The following is a 15,457-nucleotide window of genomic DNA, read 5'->3' on the forward strand; positions in this document are numbered from 1 at the left end:
ACCTGTCCTCCACCCCAAAGAACTTGCTCATTTTCGCCGCTGTCATGTGCGCCCGGTGTACCACCTTAAACTGAATCAAGCTAAGCCTGGCACAAGATGAGGAGGAATTGACCCTGCCCAGGGCGTCTGCCCACAGGCCCTCATCCAGCTCCTCATCCAGCTCCTCCTCCCACTTGCCCTTCAGCTCTTCCACCGAGGCCTCCTCCACCTCCTGCACTCCTGGTATATGTCCGATACCTTTCCGTCCCCTACCCACACGCCCGAGACCACCCTGTCCTATATCCTCCGGGTCGGAAGCAGCGGAAAATCCCCCACCTGCTTCCTCACGAAAGCCCGGACCTGCAGGTACTTAAAGGTATTCCCTGGGGGCAACCCAAATTTCTCTTCCAATGCCTTCAAGCAAGCAAAAGTCCCGTCAATAAACATGCCCCCCATCCTTTTAATACCTCCTCTGTGCCAGCTTAGGAACCCACCGTCTATTCTACCTGGAACAAACCTGGTCCAGACTGAGGCCCCCCCGTGCCGTCTCCACTGACCCCAGATCCTCAATTTCACCATCACCACCGGGCTCGTGGTGTACCGTGTTGGCAGGAGCGGCAGCGGTGCCGTTATCAATGCCCCCAGGCTAGTATCCCTGCAAGACGCCTCCTCCAACCGTTTGTTCACCCGCTTGAAGAAGGACTTGGGGATGAGGATGGGGAGGCACTGGAAGACGAACAAGAACCTGGGGAGGACCGTCATCTTCACGGACTGCACCCTGTCCTCCAGGGAAAGCGGCAGCATGTCCCACCTCTTAAAGTCCTCCTCCATTTGATCCACCAGCCACGCTAGATTGAGCTTGTGCAGGCATCCCAACTCTTAGCCACCTGTATGCCCAAATAGCGAAAGCTCCTCTCCACCATCTTAAGCGGTAGCTCCACGGTCTCTTTTCCTGGCCCCCCGCATGTATCACAAAAAGCTCGCTTTTCCCGACATTCAACTTATACCCCGAAAAGTCCCCTAAATCTTTAAGGATGTGCATGACCTCCCCCATCCCCTCCACCGGATCCGAAATGTACAGGAGCAGGTCATCCGCATACACTCGCTACAGGGGCCTGATACAGCAATTTAACCCATCCTATGAATTCCTCGCCAAATCCAAATCTGCCTAACACTTCCCACAGGTACTCCCACTCCACCCGATCGAAGGCTTTTTCCGCATCCATTGCCGCCACCACTTCTGCATCCCCTCCTCCCGAGGGCATCATGATCACATTCAGGAGCCTCCACAAATTCATATTCAGCTGCCTGCCCTTCACAAGCCCCGTCTGATCCTCATTGATCATTCCCGGGACATAGTCCTCAATTCTGGTGGCCAGGATCTAGCCCCCCGTCCCTGATTCCCCCAATTTCCCTGGCCACCTCTATCTTCCGTAGTTGGTGCGCCAGCATCCTGCTTGCCTTTTCCCCATACTCGTACACCGCTCCTTGTACCTTCCTCCGCTGAGCCTCTGCCTTCCCTGTGGTAAGCAAGTCAAACTGCGCCTGCAGACTCCGGCGCTCTTTTCACAACCCCTCCTCGGGGGATTCCGCAAACCTCCTGTCCACCCTAAGTATCTCCCCCACCAACCTTCTCCATCCTATCCCTCTTCTCCCTATGGGCCCTGATTGAAATTAGCTCCCCCCTGATAACTGTCTTCAGCGCCTCCCAGACCACACTCACTGAAACCACCCCAGTATCGTTGGTCGCCACATAACTTTGGATACTCCTCCGAATCCGCCCACAGACCTCCTCATCCGCCAATAGTTCTACATCCAGTCTCCACAGAGAGCGTTTGCCTCTCTTCTCCCCCAGCCCCAACTCCACCCAGTGCGGGGCATGGTCCGAAATCGCAATGGCTGAGTACTCTGCCCCCTCCATTCTCGCGATTAGCGCCCTACTCACCACAAAAAAGTCAATCCACGAGTACGCCGTGTGAACATGGGAGAAGAAAGAAAACTCCTTCGCCCTTGGCCTCGCGAATCTCCACAGGCCCACTCCCCCTATTTGGTCCATGAACGCCCTCAGGACCTTGGCCGCTGCCGGCCCCTTACCCGATCTAGACCTAGACCGATCCAGTGCCGGGCTCCAAATCCGGAATCCTACTCAACATCCGCTTCATGAGCCCTGCATTGTCCCAGTTCGGAGCATACACATTCACTAACACCACCCGGGCCCCCTCAAGCTTGCCACTCACCATAATATATCTACCCCCTTTATCCGCCACAATACCCCCCGTCTCAAATGCCACCAGCTTGCTCGCCAAGATTGTGACCCCCTGGTCTTCACATCCAGCCCTGATTGGAAGACCTGCCCCACCCATCCCTTCCTCAGCCTGGTTTGATCCGCGACCTTCAGATGCATTTCTTGTAGCATGGCTACGTCTGCCTTTAACCCCCATAAGTGCGAAATTACACGGGCCCTCTTGACCGGCCCATTCAGGCCCCTCACGTTCCACGTGATCAGCCTGGTCGGAGGGTTAATTAACCAAACCCCCCCCCACTCCCCCCCCGACTAGCCATTTCCTTTTTTAGGCCAGCCGCGTGCCCGCGCCTCCTGCACACTCCAGCCCCCCAGTGGAGGCTCCCCGTCCTGACTCTCCCCTTAACTCCGAAAATTGATTCCCCTCCAGTCAGCAACCCCGCCCTCACCCCCGTTCGCTTAACCTCCCTTGTTCCCCCCCCATTGCACTCCCACAAGTCAGTTGAGTCATGCTGACCCCGGCCGCTCCTGCCTCTACCTCCAACGTCTCCCTCTACGAGTCTCCAAACCCCTCCCCATCACCCACACATCCCACATCCCGTGTGTACAGAGAAAAAAGAACACAACTCTCTCAAACAAACAAACTTCGGGTGCTACCCCCAACGTTGAGTGAATAAACTGCTCTCATTGGCTGGCCCGACCCCATCACCTGTGACACAGCTCTTCCCCAACTGCGACCCAGCCCAGAAGCCCGAGGGCCCAGGGCACAGGGAGCAACAAAAACAAAAGAGAACCCGGGGAGAAAACCCAACATAGCACCGCCTCCCCCCTAGCCCCCACCAGCATGCCCCAACAACATTCTGCAGCCCATTAGTTCGAATCCAGCTTCTCGTTTTTTATAAAAGTCCATACCTCATCCGGCGTATCGAAATAGTGGTGCCGGTCGTGATATGTAACCCACCACCTCGCCGGTTGTAACAGCCCGCACTTCACCCCTTTGCTGTGGATGACCGCTTTGGCCCGGTTGAATCCCGCACGCCTCTTGGCCAGCTCTGCACCCCAGTCCTGGTAAATACGGATCTCTCAGTTCTCCCACCTGCTACTTTGTTCCTTCTTCGCCCATCGCAGGACACGCTCCTTATCGGTGAAGCAGTGGAATCTTACCACCATAGCTCTCGGCGGCTCGTTCGCCCTCAGCCTCCTTGCCAGGACTCTGTGCGCCCATCCAGCTCCAGGAGCCGCAGGAAAGCCCCCGCGCCCATCAGCGTTCCCAGCATCGTGGGCATATACGCACCAGCATCCGACCCCTCCACGCCTTCAGGGAGACCCAGAATCCGCAGGTTCTGCCTCCTTGACCTGTTTTAAAGGTCTTCCAGCCTCTCCTGCCATCTTTTGTGCAGAGCTTCGTGCGCCTCCACTCTAACCGCCAGGCCCAAAATCTCATCCTCGTTATCAGAGGCCTTCTGCTGCATCTTGATCGCCGTCCCCTGCATCTTCTGGGTCTCCACCAACCTTTCAATAGAAGCCTTCATAGGGTCCAACATCTCCGCCTTTAACTCGGCAAAGCAGCTTCTGAGAAACTCCTGCTGCTCCCGTGTCCACTGGGCCCACGCTGCCAGATCCCCGCCAGTCGCCATCTTGTTTATTCGCGCCTGTTCTCCTCTCTTCTCCAAAGCCGCTTTTTTGATCGCCCCACTCCATACAGCTCTGGAGGACCCTCACTGTTTTCTTCCCACACCGGGAATCGTCATCCAAGTGCCGCTGGAGTGCCGTAAAAGGGCCCAAAAGTCCTTTATCGACGGGAGCTGCCGACCGTACGACCTACCTAGGCATAGCCACAACTGGAAGTCATTAATAATAATCTTTATTGAGGACTTCTGGTTGCGGCGATGCGGAGCTAAGCCGCACGTTCAGTGGCTCCCGCTATTATTGGACTTTTGGGCTCTGTTTAGGGCCTGTAACGGTGCTTGTCTGACTTTTCCCGGTGTGGGAAGGTAACAGCAACATTTCCCTGCTGGTGGATGGATTGGACCAGGAGCGGGGCGGTTAAAAAAAGCGGTTTTGGAGCAGAGAAAGGTGCGAGGGAGGAAGACCAAGATGGCGGCGGGCGGGGAACCGGCAGTGTGGACGCAGTGGGCGCAGGAGCTGCTCCACCGCTGCTTCAGGGAGCTTAAGGCTGAGCTGCTCGAAACTCTAAAGGCCTCATTTGATAAGCTCCTGGCAACCCAGAGGGCCCAAGGGGCGGAGATTCGTGAGATCCGGCAAAAGGCCTCGGAGAACGAGGATGAGATCCTAGGCCTGGTGGTGAAGGTGGAGGCACACGAGGCGCTCCACAAGAAATGGCAGGCGAGGCTTGAGGAAATGGACAACCGCTCGCGGCGGAAGAATCTGCGGATCCTGGGCCTCCCGGAGGGGCTGGAGGGATCGGACCTGGGGGCCTATGTGGTCACAATGCTGAACTCGCTGATGGAAGCGGGGTCCTTCCAAGGGCCCTTGGAGCTGGAGGAGGCCCACCGAGTGCTGGTGAGGAAGCCCAAGTCCAGCGAGCCGCCAAGGGTGGTGCTGGTGCGGTTCCACCGGTTCGCCGATCGAGAATGTGTGCTCAGGTGGGCCAAGAAGGAGCTGAGCAGCAGGTGGGAGAACGCAGAGATCCTAATCTACCAGGACGAGCGCGGAGGTGGTGAAGAAAAGGGCCGGTTATAACCGGATGAAAGCAGTACTGTACAGGAGAGGGGTGAAGTTTGGCATGTTACAGCCGGCGCGCCTTTGGTCACCCATAAAGACCGTCATCATTACTTTGACTCCCCGGAGGAGGCCTGGGCCTTTGTTCAGGCTGAAAAACTGGACTCAGACTGAGGGTTGGGGGTTGTTTGGGGATTATTGTGTGGTGTTTTGGGGTTTTTTCTTTCCTTGTTTCTTGGGGAGTTTGTGGGATGTTGTGTGGGCCCGTCGGGCGGGCTCTTGGGGGGGGGGGGGGGGGGGGGGGGGGTCGGCGAAGGGGGGGCCTCGGGGGAGGGACTCGGGGGAGGGAAGGGCGGTCTGGGTTGGGGCTGGGGAGTTTGGGCCTGGAAATGGGGCTGAGCCGGGGGGCCGGGGCTGGCCGAGCGAGTGGCGCGAGCTTGTTTCCCGCGCTATGGGCTGAGGGGGCGGGGCCAAAGTTAGAAGCGCGGGCTTTTTCCCGTGCTGGGTCCGGAACGGGAGGGGACTGTGCCTGTTGGTGGGCAGGGAGGGGTGGAGCGTTGTTACACCGGGGGGGGGGGGGGGGATCGTTGGGGTGGCCGGGGTCAGCAGGAGTCAGCTGACTAACGGGAGTACAATGGGGGGAGCAACACAGTTTGGGGTGGTTGCTGCTGGAAGGGCCGAAGGGGAACTGTTGCTTTTAGTGGAGGTCGGGACGAGGATTTGCCACTGTGGGGAACGGGCCGTGCGGGGACGTGGGCACGTGGCTGGCCTAGGAAGAGCTTTGTGGCGATTTTAGTGGGGAAGAGAGTGTCGTTTGTGGCATCGAGTGTGGTGGCGGATAACGGTGGCAGATATGTGATGGTAAGTGGCAAGCTCCAGGGGGAGCGGGTGGTGCTGGTCAATGTGTACGCCCCGAACTGGGACGATGCGGGTTTCGTGCGCCGTATGTTGGGCCGGATTCCTGACCTTGAGACAGGGGGTTTAATAATGGGAGGGGACTTTAACACAGTGCTGGACCCAGCACCCGACTGCTCTAGGTCCAGGACGGGTAGGAGGCCGGCGGTGGCCAAAGTGCTGAGGGGGTTCATGGGCCCGATGGGAGGAGTGGATCCTTGGAGATTTATGAGGCCGGGGATTAGGGAATTCTCGTTCTTCTCCCGGATTGACTTTTTTGTTTTGAGCAGGGCGTTAATTTCGAGGGTGGAAGGCGCGGAATACTCGGCGATAGCCATTTCAGACCACGCTCCGCATTGGGTAGACCTTGAGTTGGGGGAGGGGAGGGACCAACACCCGATGTGGCGGTTAGAGGTGGGGTTGCTGGCGGACGAGGAAGCGTGCGGGCGGGTCCGGAGGTGCATAGAGGGGTACCTAGATGTTAACAATAATGGGGAGGTGCAGGTGGGGCGGTATACAAGTATGGGGAAAAGGCGAGTCGGATGCTGGCGCACCAGCTCTGGAAGTGGGAGGCAGCAAAGGAGATAGGGGGAGTTAGGGATGGAGGAGGGAGTCTGGTACGAAGTACTAGGGGCATCAATGGGGTTTTTAGGACTTTTTATGAGGAACTATACCGGTCAGTGCCCCCAGTGGAGGAGGGAGGGATGGATCGGTTTCTGGGCAAGCTTAGGTTTCCGAGAGTGGAGGAGGAGCAGGTGGGGGGGGTTGGGGGCACCAGTTGGGTTGGAGGAGCTGGTTAACGCGATGGGGAGCATGCAGACAGGGAAGGCACCGGGGCCCGATGGGTTCCCGGTTGAATTCTACAAGAGGTTTTCAGACCTGCTGGGCCCGCTGCTAGTTAGGACCTTTAATGAGGCAAGGGATGGGGGGGGGCTTTACCCCTGACAATGTCTGGGGCGCTGATCTCACTGATCCTGAAGCGGGGTAAGGATCCCCTTCAGTGCGGGTCATATAGACCGATTTTGCTCCTAAATGTGGATGCGAAACTGCTAGCAAAGGTTTTGGCCAGAAGGGTGGAGGACGTCGTGCCGCAGGTCATACACGAGGATCAAACGGGTTTTGTGAAGGGGAGGCAGTTGAATGCTAATGTACGGAGGCTTCTGAATGTCATAATGATGCAGGCAGTGGAAGGGGAGGCGGAGATAGTGCCGGCGATGGATGCGGAGAAGGCCTTCGATAGGGTGGAATGGGGATACCTGTGGGAGGTGTTGAAAAGGTTCGGGTTTGGAGAGGGGTTTGTTAGGTGGGTGAGGCTGCTATATGAGGCCTCGGTGGCGAGTGTAGTTACCAATGGGAAGAGGTCGGAGAATTTTCGACTGTACCGGGGGACGAGGCAGGGGTGCCCCCTGTCTCCCCTGCTCTTTGCGCTGGCGATTGAACCCCTGGCCATGGCACTGAGGGAGTTGTGGAACTGGAGGGGGATAGTGCAGGGGGGGAGGAGCACCGGTTGTCGTTATACGCGGATGATCTGTTGTACATGGCGGACCCGGTGGGGGGGATGCCGGAGGTGATGAGCATTCTTAGGGATTTCGGGGACTTCTCCGGGTATAAGCTTAACGTGGGGAAGTGTGAGCTGTTTGTAGTACATCCGGGGGATCAGGAGAGAGGGATTGGGGAGCTCCTGCTGAAAAGGGCGGAGAGGAGTTTCAGGTACCTGGGGGTCCAGGAGCTGGGGGGCCCTACACAGACTCAACTTTACGAAGCTGGTGGAGCAGATGGAGGAGGAGTTTAGGAGGTGGGATGTGTTGCCACTCTCCCTAGCGGGCAGGGTCCAGTCTGTTAAAATGACGGTGCTCCTGAGGTTTTTGTTCCTATTCCAGTCCCTCCCTACCATGATTCCTAAGGCTTCCTTCAGGCGGGTCAATAGGGGAATTATGGGGTTTGTGTGGACACAGAAGACCCCGAGGGTGCGGAGGGTGTTCCTAGAGCGGGGTAGGGATATGGGGGGGGTTGGCGTTGCCCAACCTATGTGGGTACTACTGGGCCGCCAATGTGGCGATGATAGGTAGATGGGTGTTGGAGGGGGCAGCATGGAAGAGGCTGGAGGCGGCGTCCTGTGTGGGCACGAGCCTGGAGGCGCTGGTGACGGTGCCGTTGCGCTCCCCCCAACAAGATATACTACGAGTCCGGTGGTGGTGGCTACCCTCAATGTTTGGGGGCAATGAAGGCGGCACAGGGAGCTAGTGAAGGCTTCAGTCTGGTCTCCGATACGGGGAACCACGGGTTTGTGCCAGGGAGGATGGACAGGGGGTTTCTGAGCTGGCACAGGGCAGGTATCAGGCGGATGGGGGACCTCTTTCCCGATGGGAAGTTTGCGACCCTAGAGGAGTTGGAGGGGAGGTTTGGCCTTCCCCAGGGAACACTTTCAGATACATGCAGGTAAGAGCGTTTGTCAGGCGGCAGGTGACGGAGTTTCCACTGTTGCCGTCAAGGGGGGTTCAGGACAGGGTGCTCTCGGGGACGTGGGTTGGTGAGGGGAGGATTTCGGTAATCTACCAAGTGATGCAAGAGGGGGAGGAGGCGGCCTCGGTGGAGGAGCTGAAAGGTAAGTGGGAGGAGGAGCTGGGAGAGGAGATCGACGAGGGGACGTGGGCGGATGCTCTGCAGAGGGTGAATTCCTCCTCCTGCGCGAGGTTCAGTTTAATTCAATTTAAGGTGCTGCATAGGGCACATATGACTGGGGCAAGGCTGAGCTGGTTCTTTGGGAGAGAGGACAGATGTGTCAGGTGTTCTGGGAGCCCAGCAAACCACATCCACATGTCCTGGGCGTGCCCTGCGCTGGAGGGCTTTTGGAGGGCGCCGCGGAGACGCTGTCAAGGGTGGTTGGCTCCAGGGTCGAGCCGGGCTGGGAGCTCGCAATATTTGGGGTAGCTGTGGAGCCGGGAGTGAAGGAGGCGAAAGAGGTCGGTGTACTGGCCTTTGCGTCCCTGGTAGCCCGGCATCGGATTCTTCTACAATGGAGGGATGCGAGGCCCCCGGGCGTAGAATCCTGGGTCAACGACATGGCTGGGTCTATCAAATTGGAGAGGGTCAAATTTGCCCTGAGGGGGTCGGTGCAAGGGTTCTTTCGGCGGTGGCAACCGTTTCTAGACTTTCTGGCGGAGCGTTACGGGGGGGGGGGGGGGAATGGGCGGGTTTGTTTTTCTTTGCCTGTATTGGGTATGTGTCTTTGTTCTCATGTTAATTATTCTTGTTAATTTATTGTTTCTGTATTAGAGGGGGGGGGGGCTACTGTTATTTTTATCTTTCTTTTTCTTCTGTTTTTGCTGGTTAAAACTTGTTGAAAATTTGAATAAAAATTATAAAAAAATAAAATAATCTTTATTGTCACAAGTAGGTTTACATTAACACTGAAATGAAGCTACTTTGAAAATTCCCTAGTCGCCTGTTCAGGTACACTGCAGGAGAATTCAGAATGTCCAATTCACCCAACAGCACGTCTTTCGGGACTTGTGGGAGGAAACTGGAGCACCTGGAGGAAACCCACTCGGACACAGGGAGAACGTGCAGACTCCGTACAGATCGTGCTGCCCAGGGATGGGCAACAAATGCTGGCACAGCCAGAGATGCCGATGTCCCATGAACGAATAAAAGAAAATAAGAGCATCTGACCTGCCGTTATAGTCACAGTATTTTTAAGGCTGGTCCCTCTAACATTTTAGCCAATATGGATACTGATGATTTTTGCAATGGTAATATTATTGAATGACAAGGGATGATGGTTATATTCAGTCTTGTTGGAAGTGGTCATTTCCTGGTCCTTGTGTGGCACAAATGTCATGCCTCATTATTGTCCAGGTGTTGATGTATGTGGGCATGGACTGCTTCAGTACCTGAGAAGTCGCAAAATGTTGAATATTGTGCAATCATCAGCAAACTTCCACTTCTAAACTTATGGAAGGAAGGAGCTGAAGATGGTTTGGCCTAGGAAACTATGAACTCATGCAATAATGTTTTGGGGCTGTGCTGATTAGGCTCCCAACAATCACAACTATCTTCGTTTGTGTCAGCTATAACTCCAAGTGGAAACTTCAGTTTTGCGAGGGCACCTTGATGCTACATTCTGTTCTTGGGGTGTTCCTTTTAGGGGGTTTCTACTTCATTCTATATGACATAAAAATTTATTTTCTTTGTTTTGCTTTTTCAGATAAACTGCAGTACAACACCACTTGATTTTTACAACTACATGTACAGTAAAGAAATAGGCATAAAATCAGCTGCCGTTTACCTTGCGTGGGCACAGGAGCTTGAGATGAAAGGTAATTTTCAGACAGCAGATAGCATCTTTCAGAAAGGAATTCAAAATTCTGCAGAACCGATGGATATGTTGATGCATCACCATAGGTAAGTCAGATTTGGATGATTGAGCTGAGAATAATAAATACTATTTTGCAATTGAAGAAATCTGCCATTTTTGTGATTTGAGTTAGCTGTCAAAACATGTGGTCAGTTCTTTCTTTGAGGATCCAAAATGAATGCATTTGGCAGAATTAACACAGTTCTTAGTAAGTAAAAATTAAAGGGAGAGTGAAACCTGGATGATTTGAGTAGATTCTTAATCGGTTTGCGATGAAGGCCAGTTTGTCTGCTCAAAACATTTTTTCTGGATTTTCCTATGGGTACAACATTTGGTGTCAATCAAATAATTCATATCTTGTAGATCTTTAAGGTCATCTGTAACTGCATGGATGTGAATTAATCCTGAGCCTGTGGCCCTTTGTCTTTTCTTGACCACATTGAGGTGGAGATACAGTTACTTACTAGCTTGTCAATTCCAAAGAGCAAATAAAATATGAGGTAAAATTGAAGTTTAGGATGCTGCTGCTTCCAGTTAATTGAGTGTTGTCATCCATGGTGCAAATACAATGATGTCTTAACTATTTTTCTGTTTGTGCCAGATGAAATAGTACCAGAGGTAGAAATAACTAATAGTCATGTTTTAAAAATAGCACAACAGCTAGCTGTATCTTTGATTTAATCCATATTATTATTGGCCTGTCAGTTCTTGATAACTTTGGATTCTTATCTGAACAGAACTGACATCTTTTTAAAATAAATGAATTTTGTTCTTTTGCTCCTCTATTTCTTCCCTTTTCTGGCAAATGTAGTCATTCTTTCTGAAGCATGATTCCATCTCAGTCTTTCCAATTTTAAAAAATAAACCAAACTTACACAAATATTTTTACATAATTGTTACGTATTCAGCAATAATTTGCACTTCTGCAAATCTAGGAAAATGACCCAAAGGTCTAAGGAAAAGAAAGACAGGAAGGAACAGACAATTAGTGTGGCTTAAAGCTTGATCAAAGTAGTGGACTTTAAGAAGGTCATTTATAAATGCAATTTGCCATTGAGTGGGAGGTGAATGCTTTCTGAGGTGAAATTCAGACTGTGAGATCCAGGCAGCTGATGGCCGAGCCACAAATCATTGAGTAAACATGCATGAGAGATTGAGACTTCTGGGGGTCATTGTGCTAGAAGACGTTAGACATGGGAAGGAGTAATGCTATATAAAAGTATAAACAATTATGAGCACTTTAAATTTGAGGCTTTTGGGAAATGGGAGCTAATATATTCATGACTGAGATAGAACACCGGCAGCAGGGAATTAATGAACTCAAGTTTATACAGGTGACTGGTGGAAGCCTTTCCCAAAGAGTATTGGAGTAATTGAGCCTGGAGATTATTAAAGCATGGATAAGAGTTTCTGTGGATTGTATTGAAGCAGATTACTTTCCAGAGGTAGAGCAGGCAGTCTTGTTAAGGCGAACAGCAAAAGGCCAGAAGCTCTACTTGATTTAATATCGTCACTTGGCCTTTGTTAGAACTTCCGGACATATGTAATAGGAACAGAGGTAGGCTATTTCGACCCTTGAAATTGCTCTGCCACTCAATAAGATCATGACTGATCTTTGTGTTTCGAATTCCACATTCCCATCTACCCTGATAACATTGGATTCCCTTGCCTAACTTTCCTAACAAGAATCTGTCTACCTCCACAGTAAAAAAATATTAAATGTCCTGCCTTCTGAGGTGGAATGTTCCAAAGCTGTACATACCTCTCAGGAAAATAAAAAATCTCATCTCTGTTTTAAAAGGGCGACCTCTAATTTTAAAACCATGCCTCCTCGTTCTGGACTCACTCACAAGAGGAAGTATCCTTTTCACGTCCACCTTGTCAAGATCTTGCGAAGACCAGGATCTTGCATAATTCAATCAAGTCACCCCTTATTCTTCTAAATTTCAGCAGAAACAAACTCATTCTGTCCAACCTTTCCTCAAAAGATAACCCCCTCAGTCCAGGTATCAATCCAGTAAACCTCTGAACTGCCTCCAACGCATTTACATCCTTCCTTAAATAAGGAGACCAAAACTGCATACAGAATTCAAGATGTGGTCTCATCAATGCCCTGTATAACTGAAGCATAATGTTCTTACTTTATGTTCAATTCCTTTTGTAATAAAATATAGCATTCCATTAGTCTTCTTAATTACTTGTACCTCCATACTAATGTTTTGTGAATCATGCACAAGAACATCTGTATTCCTTTGCACTTCCGAATTCTGCAGTCATTTTCCGTTTAAGCAGTACTCTGCTTTTTATTCTTCCCACCAACTTCACATTTTCTCACCACTCCCAGCTGGCAAATTTATGTCCACTCAGTCAGCCTATCTATTTCCACCTGCAGCCTCCTTATCTCCCCTTCACAACATACTTTTCTACCTATCTTTGTGTCATCTGCAAATTTACCGACCATGCCTTCGCTCCACTCATAGATGTCATTGATATAAATTGTAAAAGTTTAAGGCCCACGCAGGCCTCTACGAAACTCCACTCATCATATGCTGCCAATCAAAAAGACCTATACTCTTTGTTACCTCTCAGCTAGCCAATTTTCTATCCATGCTTAATATGTTTTCCCCCGCAATAACCTTTGGTCTGGCATCTTATCAGATGCGTTCTGGAAACCCAAGTAAAGTACGTCTACAGGCTTCCGTTTACTCCAATAACTTGGTTAAACATGATTTTCCTTTCACAAAACCATGATGACTCTTACCGATTATCTTGCGTTTTTCTAAGTGCTCAACTATAATCTCTTCAATGGTCGATTTTAACACAGTTAGAATCAAACTAATTCGCTGATGCTTTCCTGTTTTCTGCCTCCCTTCTTTCTGTAATAAGGGTTGCATTTGCTGCCTTCCAGGCTGATGGAACTCTTCCGGAAGCGAGCAAATTTTGGAAAATTAACACCAATGTATCTGTCACCTCACTAGCCAAAAAGATCCCAGGATGAAATACATCAATTCTGAGGCATGTCAGCCTGTAGCTCCATCATCAGTTTGCTCAGTACTGCTTCCCTATCAATTGCAATTTCTTCTCTCCCTTCCACCTCCTGAGTTATAGCTATTACTGAAATGCTCCTTGTATCCTCTACAGTGGAGACCGAAGAAAAATATTTGTTGTTTTCATCCGCCATTTTCTTCTCATCTACTATTAGAACAAAGAAAAATTGCAGCACAGGAACAGGCCCTTTGGCCCTCCAAGCCTGCGCCGTTCCAGATCCTCTATCTAAAACTGTCGCATATTTTCTAAGGATCTGTATCCCTCTGCTCCCTGCACATTCATGTATCTGTCTAGATACATCTTAAATGACCCTATTGTGCACGCCTCGACCACCTCCGCCGGCAATGCGTTCCATTGCACCCACCACCCTCTATGTAAAGAACTTTCCACGCATATCTCCCTTAAACTTTTCCCCTCTCACCTTGAACTCGTGACCCCTAGTAATTGAACCCCCCACTCTGGGGGAAAAAGCTTCTTGCTATCCACCCTGTCTATACCTCTCATGATTTTGTAGACCTCAATGAGGTCCTCCCTCAACCTCCATCTTTCTAATGAAAATAATCCTAATCTACTCAACCTCTATTAGCTAGCGCCCTCCATACCAGGCAACATCCTGGTGAGCCTCCTCTGCACCTTCTCCAAAGCATCAACATCCTTTTGGTAATGTGGCGACCAGAACTGTACGCAGTATTCCATATTTCCAAATGTGGCCGAACCAAAGTCCTATACAACTGTAACATGACCTGCCAACTCTTGTACTCAATACCCCTTCCGATGAAGGAAAGCATGCCGTATGCCTTCTTGACCACTCTATAAACCTGGGCAGCCACCTTCAGGTACGATGGACCTGAACACTCGGATCTCTCTGCTCATCAATTTTCCCCAGAGCTTTTTCATTTACCGTACAGTTCGCTCTTGAATTGGAGCTTCCAAAATGCATCACCTCACATTTGCCCAGATTGAACTCCATCTGCCATTTCTCCGCCCAACTCTCCAATCTATCTATGTTCTGCTGTATTCTCTGACAGTCCCCTTTACCATCTGCTACTGCACCAATCTTAGTGTCATCTGCAAACTTGCTAATCAGACCACCTATACCTTCCTCCAGATCATTCATGTATATCACAAACAACAGTGGTCCCAGCACGGATCCATGTGGAACACCACTGGTCACAGTTCTCCATTTTGAGAAACTCCCCTCCACTACTACTCTCTGTCTCCTGTTGCCCAGACAGTTCTTTATCCATCTAGCTAGTACACCTTGGACCGCATAAGACTTCACTTTCTCCATCAGCCTACCATGGGGAACCTTATCAAATGCCTTATGAAGTCCATGTATATGACATCATCAATCAACTTTGTCACGTCCTCAAAGAATTCTATTAAGTTGGTAAGACATGACCTTCCCTGCACAAAATCATGTTGCCTATCACTGATAAGCTCATTTTCTTCCAAATGGGAATAGATCCTATCCCTCAGTATCTTCTCCAGCAGCTTCACTACCACTGACGTCAGGCTCACCGGTCTATAATTACCTGGATTATCCCTGCTACCCTTCTTAAACAAGGGGACAACGTTAGCAATTCTCCAGTCCTCCGGTATCTCACCCGTGTTCAAGGATGCTGCAATGATATCTGTTAAGGCCCCAGCTACTTCCTCTCTCACTTTCCTCAGTAACCTGGGATAGATCCGATCCGGACCTGGGGACTTGTCCACCATAATGCCTTTTAGAATACCCAAAACCTCCCCCTTCCTTATGCCGACTTGACCAAGAGTAATCAAACATCTATCCCTAACCTCAACATCCGCCATCTCCCTCTCCTTGGTGAATACCGATACAAAGTACTCGTTAAGAATCTCACCCATTTTCTCTGACTCCACACATAACTTTCCTCCTTTGTCCTTGAGTGGGCCAACCCTTTCTCTAGTTACCCCCTTGCTCCTTGTATATGAATAAAAGGCTTTGGGATTTTCCTTAACCCTGTTTGCTAAAGATATGTCATGACCCCTTTTAGCCCTCTTGATTCCTCGTTTCAGATTGGTCCTACATTCCCAATATTCTTCCAAAGCTTCGTCTGTCTTCAGTCGCCTAGACCTTATGTATGCTTCCTTTTTCCTCATAGCTAGTCTCAAAATTTCACCTGTCATCCATGGTTCCCTAATCTTGCCATTTCTATCCCTCATTTTCACAGGGACATGTCTGTCCTGCACTCTAATCAACCTCTCTTTAAAAGCCTCCCACATATCAAATGTGG

General features: G+C 50.8%; 1 protein-coding gene across 1 annotated transcript in view; it reads left to right on the plus strand.

Moving 5' to 3' along the window:
• The window catches only part of bub1 (BUB1 mitotic checkpoint serine/threonine kinase), a 146,658-nt gene that overhangs the window by 15,511 nt on the left and 115,690 nt on the right, over nucleotides 1-15,457 (plus strand). The window contains exon 4 of the mRNA XM_038799122.1: nucleotides 10,005-10,201. Coding sequence (XP_038655050.1) covers nucleotides 10,005-10,201 — 197 coding nt within the window. The remainder of the gene's footprint in view (nucleotides 1-10,004; nucleotides 10,202-15,457) is intronic.

This window comes from Scyliorhinus canicula, chromosome 6, assembly GCF_902713615.1.
Source record: "Scyliorhinus canicula chromosome 6, sScyCan1.1, whole genome shotgun sequence".
Classification (NCBI taxonomy): domain Eukaryota; kingdom Metazoa; phylum Chordata; class Chondrichthyes; order Carcharhiniformes; family Scyliorhinidae; genus Scyliorhinus; species Scyliorhinus canicula.